Raw genomic sequence first — 16,303 nt, forward strand, 5'->3', positions numbered from 1 at the left:
AGAGCCCTTACATTTTTTTTTCTTAGATGCTGCACATTTTTTGCAAATAATATATTTTCTGCCATAACCAAATTACTGTTTTAATTATTTATTTTGACTGTGCTTGGTATATTACATTTTAAAAAAGAAATATCTTGTGTATCTATGTGTTCTGGCATAAGCTGAGGTCTTTGAACATTTACAATGTCCCCTGCTGATGAGAAAACTCTTTCACTGAGGACTGAGATGTCTGGTGTGAAGAGGAAAGCCTTTCCTAAACCAGAGAGCAGTGTGTACAGAGGTGGTCAATAGCTCCTCTGCTCCAGGGGACTGGCTGCTTGCATAAAACACTAATTATAAAATTAATAATTATACAGTATGATAGAGACAGGAGTTGAACATGATTATGAAGGTGAATAATTAATATTACTTGTACATGGAATTAATATAAGTATCAGTGCGATACACTTAAGAAGAGATGATCTTGAACATTTTTAAATATTCAATAATAATAATAATCAAATTATTAAATATGCATAAACTACTTCGAAAAGGAGAGGGTAAAAATAATCGAATACCTGCTTCTTTAACAAAACAACGTTCTCTTTCAGCTTGAAAAACATCTTCACACTTTCGCTCTGAAAACACTGATGCACCAAAACAATCTCACGGCAATTCGTAACTTTTCGATTTAGTGGCGAATTCGTATGATCTAATTCGTACAATTTAGTACGATTTGCTCATCCCCCAAAGACTGTTGGGTTTAGAGGTGGGGTTAGGTGCCATGCCTCCTTTTTAAAATTGTACAATTTCGTTCGACTGAACTCGTATGAATTAGCCACTAAACTGACAAAACGTTAAATACTTGCGTTTTCTCGTGAGATCAGGCTGGATGCACCGTGTCAAGGGCGTAGGTTTGCACTTGACATTGGTGGGGACGAGTGAATACAATCCCCCCACACCCCCGCCAAGAATAAATATAGTTTTTTTTATATTAAATATTTTATATATTGCTATTAATTATTCAACTGCGATTAAAATATATTATTAATTAATCCTCTCTTTATACAATTAATAAGTTAAATTCATAAGTTCGTATGTGTTTGGGGGGCGGTGCGACTCGTGGAGAGAACGTGACTAAACCCTTTCGGCATGTCTACGATCATATTGACAGCACAATGTTTTTAAGTTAATTAAATAATTGATGTGGACATTTTAGTAGTTGGTGGATATTGGTGGGGACACGTCCCCTCCTTCCACCATAAATCTACGCCCCTGCACCGTGCGATCTTCTTAACACTCATCAGAGCAAGCAGAGCTGCAAATCATCCAGGCCGCATGGTTTTGATTATTAATTCTTTTTTTTGTGTTAAATGTCTGTGACAGTAGTTTTTCACTGTGCTGACGGTTTATGTGCATCATATTTGTTGTTCTGTCAGTGTACGTAAGTGTCTTTTCGCAGTATTTGCACAGAGTTTGTGTTTTGTCTGGTGCGCTTCACTGCTATCAATTTACTCTGCTGCTCCACCTCTTGCTCACCAATAGCCGCGTTTCCACTATCGCGCCTAAAGCGAGCGAGCCAGGGCGAGCCAAGGCCAGTCGCGTTTCCACTATCACTTCCGGGGCGTAATCGGGCCAAAGCGGGGCTTCCTTGGGGCCAGCGTCCGGCCTTTTTCGGCCCGCCGAATACCTTGGGCCAAGGAGGGCCAACTGGGGCTTCGGGGCGGGGTTACGTACAAAGGCGGAGTTTTCCTGTCAGGTAAAGAGGAGACAAGATGCTTTCTTCCCTTACATTTGTTTTGCTATCGTCGTTCTCGTCGCTCGGCTGCTCTTTTGCGCCTTGCAGCCAAAATCTGTGTTCGAAGTAAATCCTGCCGAACTCGAATGTCCTTATCCAGGGATCGCTGTCTGGCCTTACACCAACAGACCACTAACAGTAAAAAAGCAATCGCTTCGGTGTTCTCCATCTTCTAGCTCTCGTAGTGATGCCAGGTTGTGTTTGTGGTTATAATTTGAGTTTTTTGTTCCCGCTGAAGTGGGCAGGTTGTGTGATGGGTTGTGTGACGTTTGATTCGGGGGACGTTCTGGGGGCGGTGTTTGCGTGACGCGCTGTGAGCAACTAGCCCGACAGTGGAAACGCGACATGATTTCGGCCTCATTTCTCAACCTCCCGGGCTATTGGCCCGGCCAGGCCCGATTAAAGCCCTGGCTCGCACTGGCCCGATAGTGGAAATGCGGCTAATGAAGTGCAGGTAAAGCGTGTTTGAGACTGTAAACACAGCGCCCCCTCTGTTCAAAACATGCATTCGTTCAACCTTTCTACCAATTTGAATCGTCACATATTTGAATCAATTTTCAACCAGCACACTGTGAATCATTACATCCCTAGCTAATTATATTCATTTTTGTCGTGCGATAATGTAAATGCAACATGATGTCAACAACCCATAAAACTCCTGGTTAAAATATAAAGTTGGACAAATGTATTTGCACAGGCCAAGAAATAGGAGAAATGCAGGTCAAGAATTGTTTTGGAATTGATTCATGGCTCTCAGAATGGGATCATGACACCCCTAAAGATTCCCACCCCTATTAAATACGAGCAGTTGAACGGGTGTACCTAATAAAGTGGCCAGTTTGTGCATCTACTCTAATCATCTAATCAGCCATAAAAGATATTCAGTCTCTCTCAAAATCAGCTCTCTCTCACCTCCACAGAACTTTTACAAAGAAAAGAAGAGGGAGGACATTTATATCCGGTAAGTGCGGCAGATGATTGAGAGTCCTTTGTTCTGCTAATGGCATACGGGTCTGTACATCAGTATGTTCTGTGCTCTTTCATTAGGTATTTGTACAAGTTACGAGATCTACATCTGGTTTGTGAAAACTACACAGAGGCTGCTTACACACTGCTGCTGCACGCTGAACTGCTGGAGGTTTGACTCGGTGTTATTACTAATTTATGGTGTGGAGAGGGATTATGGTTCTATATGTAGAGAAGCAGCTGCTCGATGGCCAGAATAATGCAGATTTACTGTTACATTCATCAGTTTAGCAGATGCTTTTATCTAATTAAAAGAAACATTTTCTCTTTGACTTCATTTTAAGATGAGATGCAAAGCTACAATTTTGACTTCATTGCTTTTAGTTTTTTTGATCTTTCAGAAATCATTCTGATAGGCTTTGCTACTCAAAAAAATACAAATGATAGATTACATGTTATAATGAAATGAAAAAATAATTTAAATGTTATTTTTTTGACAGTATTTTACAATATGTATCTCTTTTGTTGGTTTAATTTTTGTTGCTTTTAATTTTGTTGTTTAATAATAATCACGATCAAATCATAATTATTGATTTATATATTGTATTTGTAGGTGTTGCATGTAAAACTAAAGTATGCTAGAGAGAATTTCTTTTTAAATAAATAAAACAAACAAGAGAATAAATAACTGAATGAATGAAACAAGCATTAGAATAAGTAACTAAATCAGTGAAAAATAAATACTGTAAGAAAACAAGTAAATGAATAAATAAGTAAATTTAATACTGTAAAAATAATAAAATGAGTAAATAATTAAGTAATTAAATAAATACTGTAAAAATAATAAAATGGTTAAATATTATAATAAGTAAATAATTAAATATGTAAATGTTTTAAATAAATACTGTAAAAATAATAAAATGAGCAAAAAATTAAATAAAGGAATAACTAAGTTAATACATACTGTAAGAAAATAAGTAAAAAAATGAGTAACAAAAAAGCAAATAAGTAAATAATTTTTGTAAAAATAGGTTAATAAGTAAATAGGTAAATACCTAATACTTAGAAAATAATAAAAAATTAAATAAGTAACTAAATTAAATAAATAACTAAATAAATACTGTAAGGAAATAAATAAGTAAATAATTAAATAGGTAAATAACTAATAGAAAATAATAGAATAAGTAACTAAATAATTAAATAAGTAAATAAATACTGTAAAAAATAAATAAATAATTAAATAGATAAATAACTAAGTAAATAAATACTGTAAGAGCATAATTAAATAAACAAATCAGAAAATAAATTTATACGCAAATAAATAAATAAATAAATTCTGTGAAAATAGTAATATGTAAATATTAATATGTAAATAGGTAAATACCTAATACTTAAAAAATAATAAAATAAATATTTAAATAAGTAATTAAATAAGTAAATAAATACTGTAAGAAAATAAATAAGTAAATAATTAAATACTGTAAAAATAATGAGTAAATAATTAAATACTGTAAAAATAATAAAATGAGTAATAATTAAATAAGTAAATAATTTAAAAATAAATATTAAGTAAATAATAAGTTAATAAATACTGTAAGAAAATAAGTAAATACATAAGTAAACAAATAAGTAAATAAATAAGTAAATACATTCTGTAAAAATAGGTTAATAAGTAAATAGGTAAACACCTAATACTTAGAAAATAAATAAATTACTAAATTATTAAATACGTAAATAAATACTGTAAGAAAATAAATAAATAAATAAATATCTAAATAAGTAAACGCATAAGTAAATAAGTAAAATAAATAAATGAATAAATAAGTTAATAATTAAATAAGTAGCTAAATAAATAAATACTGTAGGAAAATAATTAAATAAATAAACAAAATTTAAATAAGTAACTAAATAAGTAAATGTATACATAAGTTAAATAAATAAATTAATAAGTAAATAAATAATGTAAAGAAAAAGTAAATAAGTAAAAAACAAGTAAAAAAATACGTAACTAAATAAGTAAATATTTAAATAAATAAATAAGTAAATAAATAAATAAATACTGTAAAAAATAAGCAAATAAAAAAATAGCAAGTAAAAAATAAGTAACTAACTAAATAAATAAGTAAATAATTGAATAAATAAATAAGCAAATAACTAAATAAATACGGTAAAGTAAGTAAATAAATACTGTAAGAAAACAATTAAATAATAAATAAATAAATAGACAAGTAAAAAATAAATAACTAAATAAGTAAATAAATAGTAGTAAGTAAATAAGTAAATAAATTAATGAATAAATAAGTAAATAATTAAATAAGTAAATAACTAAATAAATACTGCAAGAAAATAAATAAATAAATAAATAAATAAATAAATAAATAAATAAATAAATAAATAAATAAATAAATAAATAAATAAATAAATAAATAAATAAAATTAACTAAATAGATAAATGAATACGTAAATAAATAAGTAAATAATTAAATAATTTTCAGCATTTGGCTAGTGCTGTATTATATAAATTAATTATGATAAAACATTCACGGTGTGCATAGATTTGAAAAATATACATAACATAACATTCTATTTTTTGATCCATTTAGTACAGTTAGCTGAAAATATCATCTGTTGTCTTTAGTAAGCTAATGCTGGTCAGTTGTTATCGTCCATCATACCTTTAGCTTGTCATTTTTCACCTGCTGTGTTTGCATGTGAATATCTGCACTGGAGGCTGTATTGCTCTAAAGTTGCAGGAGGTTGGCAGATCAGCGAGATCAGTACAACTGAATTGTGAAATCTCTTTTTCAGTGGTCAGAAAAGCCGTGCTCACCTCACCTCATCCCAAGAGACGCAGCTCAGGTCTGGACGCAACAAGAGCTGAAGGAGAGGCTTTTTCAGGAGATCATGTGCAATCTGGACAAGGGCAAAGTATGTGTAAAAAAAATGCACATCCATGTCTGAAATACTGATACTTTTACTTGCCATTCACACACAGTTTTTTAGGGTACTAAAGATAGCTAAAGGTAAATTAGATTATTTGATTTGATTATGTTTCCCAGTGATGGGTTGCAACTAGAAAGGCATTCGTTGCATAAAACATGTGCTGGATAAGTTGGCAATTCATGCCGCTGTGGTGACCCCGGATTAATAAAGGGACTAAGCTGAAAAGAAAATGAATGAATGAATGATTTGATTATGGTGCTCATTTGATAGCACTGTTACCTCACAGCAAGAACGTCGCTGGTTCGAGTCCCAGCTGGGCCAGTTGGCATTTCTGTGTGTTTCTGTTTCCTCCGGGTGCTCCGGTTTCCCCCACAGTCCAAAGACATGCGCTATAGGTGAATTGGGTAAACAAAATTAGCCTAGTGTATGAGTGTGTGGGTGTTTATATATACATATATATAATATTTTATATATATATATTATTATTATATATATATATTGATTTACAATATTTTAATAATCACAAAATTATAATCGTAAATTTATATTCACTAAATTGGTCAAATAGTGATATATGAGGACAAATGATGCTATGCTATGTGATGATATGCTATGCTAAATGAAGCAAAACTAAATATGATATGATGTGATGTGATACAATATGATATGATATATGCTATGTTATGATATGATGCAATGCATTATGGTATGCTATGATACAATATAATACAATGCCATAGAAGAGTACAGTACAATGCAGTATGATACAATACTATACAGTGCGATGTGATACAATGAGATACAATTATTACAATACGACATGATACAATACAATACGAAATGATAATAATAATATGACAACAATAATCGCAAATTTATTCACTAAATTGGTCAAATAGTGGATGTGGCCTGTTAAAAACAACACTTTTTTTTAACTAAAGGTGTCAGCATTACATTGAAGCCTAAAGAAATAGTTAATCAAAAAATTAAAACAAAACTTGCCCTAGTGTTTCTCACCTGTATGCTTTTGTGGAGCACAAAACAACATTTTTGGAAAAATATATTAACTACTTTTCCAAGCAGAGCAAACAGTAACTATATTTCATGTTTAATACATTTATATTTTAGAATTAGGTCTGTACCAAAAAATGTATATTCTATGTATTGGTTTTGAAAGGCTTGTTGTTTTGCAATTCTTTCACTGTATTTTATAAAGTTTGTAATATTTTTCCTCTTGTTTGTTTGTTCTCTGTTCACAGATGTGGGAAAAGGCTATCGAGATGGCCAAACAGCTTGTTAAACTTCACGAAAACCAAATGTTTGACTTTATCGAGCTTGGTCAGCTGCTGGTAAGTCAAGAAATTCTCGTTCTTTTCTTTGTTAATATGATCTATTGGTAACAAACCTCCTTTGATATGACACAATACGATGTAATGCAATAAATTATGAAACTGTACGATGCTATACAATGCGATAAGATATGATACGATATGATATGTTACGATACAATATGAAACTAAACAAATCTTATATGATACAATATGATATATGATATGAGACAATACGATACGTATACGATATACATGATGCGATGCAATTAGGCTTGTGCCGGTATTCGGTAATGCGATAAATCACGGTAATGAATATGCACGATATTGTTATCGCGGGCACTTCAAAATACCGTGAAAAATAATAGATCCGAATTTATATTCTTAGAACGCGCCTTTGCTTATTTTCCATCAACCGCTTGAAGAAACACTGCGTATATGCTGCGCAGAACTGATGCGCACTCTGATGTAAACAATCCCCGCATGTAGAAGCACTGTGTGCACACAGCTCGCGCCGCCGCTGCCACCGCACTATAATCCTCACACGAAGAAGCATGGCGGAAGGAGGAACGCTGCCGACAATTTATCCCCCTTCAGCTTATTTTCCATCAACCGCTTGAAGAAACACTGCGTATATGCTGCGCATAACTGATGCGCACTCTGATGTAAACAATCCCCGCATGTAGAAGCACTGTGTGCACACAGCGCGCACCGCTGCTGCCACCGCACTATAATCCTCACACGAAGAAGAAGCATGGCGGAAGGAGGAATGCTGCCGACAATTTATCCCCCTTCAAAAAAAAAAATCAGAGGTTTGGAAATATTTTGGGTTCCAAAAAAATGCAGAGGGATTGCTGATCGAAGACGGTTTCTCTTTGCACATTCACTTTGATATAATTGCTCAAGTTTACTTTTATATTGTGTATTGTTTTATTTATATTTATTTGTATTTAAATGTTTAAAGTACTTTTAGTTAATTAAAAAGTTATTAAAGTTACTAAGTTGACGAAACTGAAGTTTTTTGTGTTTTTTTACCTGTTTCTCTAGTAAAATATCGTGATATACAATATCGTGATAATACTGTATACCGTGATAAAAGCTCAATCAATTAATCGCAGCATGAAAATGTGATACCGGCACATGCCTAGATGCAATGCAATTCGACACAGTACATGATACGATACATGATGCTAAGCAATTCTATATGATACATAAGATACATGATGCTATGCGATGATATGCTATGCCACTGTATATAAAACAAAACTAGATATGGTATTATGTGATGTGATACGATACAATATGGTATGATATATGATATGTTACGATACAATGCGATATGTTATGATATGATACAATACAATGCCATGGAATAGTACAATTCAATACAGTACGGTACAGTACAATGCAGTATGATGCAATACTATACAATACAGTGCAATGTGATACAATGAGAAATGATTCAATACAATATGATATGATACAATACAATAAAAAATTAAACTAAATGAATCTAAATATGATACAAAATGATAAAACATAATATATGATACCGTAAATAATGTGATGTAATATGATACGATATGATACATGATGCTATGCGATATGATACATGATGGTATGCGATACGATACATGAGACGATACATGATGCTATGTCATGCGATGTGATATGAAAGGAAACTAGGTACGTTGTGATATGATGCATTATGACATGACATGAGATGATACGATATGATGCATGCGATACAATACAATGCCATGGAACAATACAATGCAATACAGTATGGTACAATACAATGCTGTATGATACAAAACTATACAATACAATGTGATGTGATACAATGTGAAACGATTTTATACAATATGAAATGATACAATACAATACCAAATGAAACAAAATGAATTTAAATAAGATACAAAATGAAATAATATGATACAACATGGTAAATGATGTGATGTAATATGATACATGATACGATATATGATACATGCTATGTAATACTATACCAGATGGTATATGATTCGATATAATACATGAGACGATAAATGATGCTATGCTATGTTATACGATGCAATATGAAATGAAACTAGATATAAGATGTGATTTGAAGTGATACGATACGATATAATACAATGTGATGCTATGCGATATGGTATGCTATGATACAATACAATACAATGCCATGGAACATTACAATGCAATATAGTACGATACAATACAAAGCAGTATGATACAAAACTATTTAATACAATGTGATGTGATGCAAATTTATTACAATGAGAAACGATTTGAAAAAATATGATACAATACAATTGCGAAATGAAACTAAATTCATTTAAACATGAGACTATGTGATACAATATGAGGTGATACTGTATGATACAATGCAATACAATATGCTATGATACAATACAATATGCTACAATACGATTCGATACAAAGCCATGCAACACCACAATGCAAAACAGTACAGTACAATACAATGCAATGCAGTACAATACAATATAAAACATATCAATATTAAAGAATACAGATTATCCTTAATCATTCTGTCTTTAAAAACAACTTTTAATATAATATTTTTAAAATGTCAGAGCATTTTTCAGCTTTTCAGATTTTTATTTTATTTTTTTATGAGAATAAACTGCATAAACAACTTCTTACTTCTCATTCTACAATGATGTTTTTCTACGTATAGCTATTCAGGTCACCTGCTGAAAAATTCTTTTATTTTTTGTATATTACAAATAAACACTTACTGGCCACTTTATTAGGTACACCTGTCCAGCTGCTCGTTAACGCAAATTTCTAATCAGCCAATCACATATCAGCAACTCAATGCATTTAGGCATGTAGACATGGTCAAGACGATCTGCTGCAGTTCAAAGAAACTACATCAGAAAGGGGAAGAAAGGTGATTTAAGTGACTTTGAACGTGACTTTGAACGTGGATTGTACTCAATACAATCATCTCTGAATGCACAACAAGTCCAACCTTGAGGCGGATGGGCTACAGTAGAAGAAGACCACACTGGGTTCCACTCCTGTTAGCTAAGAACAGGAAACCGAGTCTACAGTTGGCACAGGCTCACCAAAACTGAACAATAGAAGATTGGAAAAACGTTGCATTGTCTGATAAGTCTTGATTTTTGAATTTGATTAGAGTCAGAATTTGGCGTCAACAACATAAAAGCATGGATCCATCCTGCCTTGCATCAACAGTTCAGGTTGGATAATTTCTTGGCACACTTTGGGCTCATTAGTACCAATTGAGCATCGTGTCAACGCCACAGCCTACCTGAGTATCGTTGCTGACCATGTCCATCCCTTTATGACCACTGTGTACTTCTTCTGCTGGCTACTTCCAACAGGATAACACGCCATGTCATAAAGCACGAATCATCTCAGATTGGTTTCTTGAACATGACAATGAGTTCACTGTACTCAAATGGCCACAGTCAGCAGATCCCAATACAATAGAGCACCTTTGGGATGTGGTGAAACAGGAGATTCGCGTCATGGATGTGCAGCCGTCAAATCTGCAGCAACTGCGTGATGCTATCATGCCAATATGGACCAAAATCTCTGAGGAATATTTCCAGTACCTTTTTGTATCTATGCCACGAAGGGTTAAGGCAGTTCTAAAGGTAAAAGGGGGTCCAACCCAGTAATAGTAAGGTGTACCTAATAAAGTGGCCGGTGAGTGTATACAATATTAGTAAAAAAAAAAACATTGCAGTATTGTGCAACTGTAACTTAAAGAAACAATAATTGAAGCTTGCCTTTGTGTTTATTACATCTTTCATTTATGAAGCAAAAAAGGACAAATTTCTATTAATATTAATCTTTTCCCTCTCTTCCCTCTCTTTCTGGCTTTGAAAGACTTGTAATGTTCTGTAAGTGATATTAAGTGGTATATGCATGCATGACATTGCTTAGTCACTGGGCACAGGAAATAAACAAGGCGATTTGCAAGCGTGAGGAGGAAGGAAAGTGGTGTGATAACTGACAGTAGCAGTTACACACTCTCCTCACAGCTCTGTCAACTTCTCACTCAGCAGCTGACTTTAGTGAAGTTTCACCATGAGGAACTGGAGGGACAATGTGGTTCATTAGTTGTGTGCCTCATTTCTTCTCTGATCTGAGGCTATTGGAGCTGTTGGCATCATTACAAAACTATAAATGGAGCACTTAAAAATGAATATTGTGTATTCATTATTGAGTATTTTTCCCTGTAGTTTCTTGTTTGATTAATTTTTCTTTTTCTTCTTTGATTGTACATAAAAATAAGGTATTTATCAGAATGTTCAGGCTGCAAAACATATCCATGCATTTAAAATGAAATCACAAAATAGACTATAATAGTATTTATTACTGTTTTAAATGAGCTTTTATTTTTATGTTTTCAACTAAAAATACTATTGCATTCTTTCATTCATTATTTGTTTGTTCATTTTTTCGGTTATTCACTCATTCATTCATTCATTCATTCATTTGTTCATTCATTTGTTTGTTCAAAAGTTCATTCATTAATTAGTTTGTTCATTAGTTCATTCATTCATTAGTTTGTTCATCATTCCTTAGTTTGTTAATTCTTTTGTTTGTTCATTCATTTGTTCGGTCATTCATTTGTTCATTCATTCATTTGTTCATTCATTTGTTTGTTCAAAAATTCATTCATTAATTAGTTTGTTCATTAGTTCATTCATTCATTAGTTTGTTCATCATTCCTTAGTTTGTTAATTCTTTTGTTTGTTCATTCATTTGTTCGGTCATTCATTTGTTCATTCATTCATTTGTTTGTTCATTCATTTATTCATTAGTTTATTTGTTTGTTCAGTAGTTTATTCATTCTTTAGCTTGTTTTAGTTTATTAATTCATTCATTCATTTATTTGTTCATCCGTTTCATTCATTCGTTCATTTGTTTATTCATTCATTCATTCATTTGTTTCATTAGTTCATTAATTAGTTTGTTTATTAATTCATTCATTTGTTTGTTCTTTGTTCATTCTTTCATTTGTTCTTTGTTCATTCTTTAGTTCGTTCATTTGCTTGTTCATTTGTTCATTCATTCATTTGTTTCATTAGTTCATTAATTAGTTTGTTCATTAATTCATTCATTTGTTTGTTCTTTGTTCTTCCTTTCATTTGTTCTTTGTTCATTCTTTAGTTTGTTCATTTGCTTGTTCATTTGTTCATTCATTCATTTGCTTGTTTATTTGTTCATTCATTCATTTGTTTTTTCATTAGTTCATTAATTTGTTTCTTTGTTCATTCGTTTATTCATTCATTAGTTTGTTCGTTTGTTCATTAATGTACCTCTTCTTTTTCCTGGCAGAAGCAGTCTATTTCCTATTTTTAGTCTAAGAATAATCAGTCTGTGTTTTATAGTTGTAAAGGTAAAAAAAGTCTTTGAGGTTGTGTATTTGATGGTTTATTAGTGACTATTTCACATTTCTTGTTTATATTAAGGCTAAATACAAATAAACTATAAACACTATTGTACTTTGTTTATTTATTCATAGACTTGGCCAATTCATTTTTGAGACTTTGTATAGACGTAATAGGAGTTCTTGGAGTTTTTTTTTGGAGGCTTTTTAAATATTAGATCAATATCAGAATTCTATTGTATCAACCAAAATTAAGAAATGTATCATATCAATTTTGGCCATATTATCCAGCCCTAACATAAGCCTATTTTGTGTTCCATGTTAGGAAAAAAGCAGCTTTGAAATGACATGAGGTTGAGTTAATAAGTGTTTTTGTTCTGGACTAAGCTGTGCCTTTTAAATGCATCCAATGTAAATTCAGATGGAAAAACACCATTTGTTTTTGTACACAGAAACAGCAGGCGCAGTATTACGAGAACATCATGCACGCCATGAGACCCCAGCCTGAATATTTCGCAGTGGGATACTACGGTCAGGGCTTCCCGTCTTTCCTGAGGGTAAGTGAAATTACGCCTGTTTTAATGTCTTTAATGAAACCCCAACGTCGGATATGATTTTCAAACGGCAACATGGAGAATTATTTCCCCCTCCCATTTGGTGCACAACCGTCTAATTTTCTGTTGTTTATGCGCTGTAAAATCTGTAAACTATGGATTAAACGCTGACACAAACACGCTGGCAGGGTCGGCTCGCTGTTTGGCATTTCAGCATCAAGCATTGCCAAAGGAAAACAGATATTTTGATTACAGCTCTCCCCGAAGAGCTCTTTGAGTAATTGGGTTTTAACAAGAAAATAATACTTTTGTTTTCACAGTAAGAGGTTTGGAAACCCTGCTGCCACACTTTTACAGATACGAGAGCCTCTCAGACGTCTTGTGAAATGACTGGCTTTGTGCCGTTATTATTGTTTCGGTCACGCCAGATTTCAAGCCACGAAAGCCATTCGAACTTTTTAACCACTGTTGATTGATAAAAACTTTTTTTTTTAACTCAAGTTGCTTTGCTTGTTTGGATCGGAACAAAATGTTTGTTTACCGTGGTACAGAGTATGAGTGGCTGGAGGACTTAACTGCTTTGATCAAAGGCTTTATGAGGGCAGATAAGGGTCATTTAAAGTTGAAAACCTCTATTTAACTAACCCAAAACTTTGTGTTTCAGGATTACGTGCACAATAGGGCTTAAAGTAGTTACTGTTTGCAATTGTCAGTTATTAATAATTATAATAATAGTAGACTTTGTTATATAGAGCCTTTAAAAAGTCATCTCAAACCACTTTACAATACATACAGTTAAAGTCAAAATTATTAGCCTTCCTGGGAATTTCTTTTTACAAGTATTTCCCAAATAATGTTTAACAGGGAAAGGAATTTTTCACAGTATTTCCTATAATAATTTTTCTACTGGAGAAAGTCTTATTTGTTTTATAATTATAGAATAAAAACTGTTGTTAGTTTTTTTTAAACCATTTTAAGCAATATTTTTTCGACTGTTTACAGAACAAACCACTGCTAAAAGAACAAAACACTACCCCAGTGTACTTTATAATGCCATTCGCATCATCCTGGCTATGTTGTTTCACTCTCTTAACAATAAAATGAAAACATGATATAAGGAACTGCCTATTTTCATTTTGATATCAACTTAACAGACGCTAAAAATGTTGAGGCATCGTGTAGCTGCATATTTATACCGTCATCTTCACTGTATAATTATTTATAACAACATGGAGCCTATAACATAGCTGCCTCCTTTCATTTTAGTGAAAAATATCAGTTGCTGCTGATTTTGTTTGTACCAGTTGTAACTTGTTTAGGGTAGCTTTTGGAGCTTTAGCCAGCAAAGCATTACAATGGTCAATTTGAGAAAGCACAAAGGTGTTGATTAATTTTTCAGCAAAGGAAAAAAGCTGCATGGGACGAAGTTTGGGAATATTTCTCAGATGAAAAAACAATGTCTTGACTGTGTTGCAATCATAGGCTCAAATGTACACTAAAAAATGGCCGTGATTTCAATGGTAAAAAACTGTAAAAATGCTGCAGTACAAATCCCTTATCTAAACAATATTCATTTCATGACTTTAATTTTATGCATTTATAATTTTAGGAATTAGGCAAGTTATTGTATAACGATGGTTTGTTCTGTAGACTATCGAAAAAAAAATTGCTTAAAGGGGCTAATAATTTTGCCCTTAAAATTGTTCACAAAAAATTTTAAACTGCTTTTATTCTAGCTGAAATAAAGCAAATAAGACTTTGTCCAGAAGAAAAAATATTATCAGACATACTCTAAAAAATTTCCTTGCTCTGTTAAACATCATTTGGGAAATATTTAAACAAGAAAAAAAAATCATAGGGGGTTTAATCATTCTGAATTCAACTGTGTATATATATATATATATATATATATATATATATATATATATATATATATATATATATATATATATATATATATATATATATATATATATATATATATATATATTAGGAAATTGATTATTTGAATTGATTGATATTTAAATTTTCTCCCCAAAATTGTAGTGTAGCTTGCAATAATGTCTACAAGAATTTTGATATCATAGTATGAATAAGTTGAGCTGTTCCTATTTAGGATTACCTTTTAAATCCCCGTAGACCTGCTGTGTATTAAACACAATTATATTATACCTTAATATGTAGTCATTTCAAGTTATAATGTAAAAATTATATACAAAATATTATATATCCATAGTTTAAGTCAAAATTTTATTAGCCTTCTTGTGAAATGTGTAATTTCAATATCAAATATTCAATATCATCCTCAAATAGTTTTTTAAGAGAGAATATCATTTTAAGCGCAATAGTTTTATTAACTATTCTATTACCCTTTTTTTTTCTTTGCCATGATATAATATAGTTTCTATAGCATATAATATTTTACTGTGTGTTTTGTAAGATACTAGTATTTAGCTTAAAGTGCTATTTAAAGCTTAACTGTCAATTAGGTTAACTAGGCAGGTTATTGGACAACAGTGGTTTGTTCTGTTGCCAAAACAATCTTAGAGAGACTAATAATATTGACCTTAAAATAATTTACAGAATTTGCTACAATTTTTTAACCATTGCAATAGTTGAGAAAAGTCTTGTGCTCAGTTTGTTTATGCTGAATTTGCTCTGCTTGTTCCAAACAGAACAAAATGTTTATTTACCGTGGTAAAGAGTATGAGTGGCTGGAGGACTTCAGTCTGAAGCTGTTGTCTCAGTTTCCCAATGCGGTGAAGATGACCAGCACATCGCCACCTGCTGAAAGCATATGCAGCTCATCCGGACAGCGTATCCTTCACTCGCAGTCCAGCAAGATACAACATCACGTAGTAATAGCTGTTCTTTTGAACACTGTTCCCTTGTTAAAGTGATAGTTCACCCAAAAATTCAAATTCTGGCATCATTTTCTCATCTGCTTTTGTTGCTTTTTTTTTATTAAACACAGAAGAAGATATTTCAAAGAATGGTGGTAGTTGGCACCTATTGACTTGCATAGTAATATTTTTCCTATTATGGAAGTCAGTTGTTGCAAGCAACTATAATTTTTCAAAATATCATCTTCAACAGAAGAAAGAACTTCATAAAGGTTTAAAACCACATGAGGGAGAGTAAAGGATGTGGTCCTGTTCATTTTTGGGTGAAACTACCCATTTTCCTTGTTTTCAACATTCAGTTCAACATTTATAATAGGAAATCTTTTCTTATTTATTTTTTCTTATATATCTTATATAAATCTTATATATTATTTTATATCCTTATAATATAAATATCTTTTCATGATGAAGTGATTATGTTTTTGTGTTCAACACTT

General features: G+C 32.0%; 1 protein-coding gene across 1 annotated transcript in view; it reads left to right on the forward strand.

Moving 5' to 3' along the window:
• dock5 (dedicator of cytokinesis 5) overlaps positions 1-16,303 on the forward strand; it is a 125,660-nt gene that overhangs the window by 63,969 nt on the left and 45,388 nt on the right. Inside the window, exons 26-31 of the mRNA XM_056463211.1 lie at positions 2,698-2,738; positions 2,825-2,915; positions 5,552-5,671; positions 6,946-7,035; positions 12,862-12,966; positions 15,639-15,780. Of these exons, the coding sequence (XP_056319186.1) occupies positions 2,698-2,738; positions 2,825-2,915; positions 5,552-5,671; positions 6,946-7,035; positions 12,862-12,966; positions 15,639-15,780 (589 nt within the window). The remainder of the gene's footprint in view (positions 1-2,697; positions 2,739-2,824; positions 2,916-5,551; positions 5,672-6,945; positions 7,036-12,861; positions 12,967-15,638; positions 15,781-16,303) is intronic.

This window comes from Danio aesculapii, chromosome 8, assembly GCF_903798145.1.
Source record: "Danio aesculapii chromosome 8, fDanAes4.1, whole genome shotgun sequence".
Lineage (NCBI taxonomy): Eukaryota > Metazoa > Chordata > Actinopteri > Cypriniformes > Danionidae > Danio > Danio aesculapii.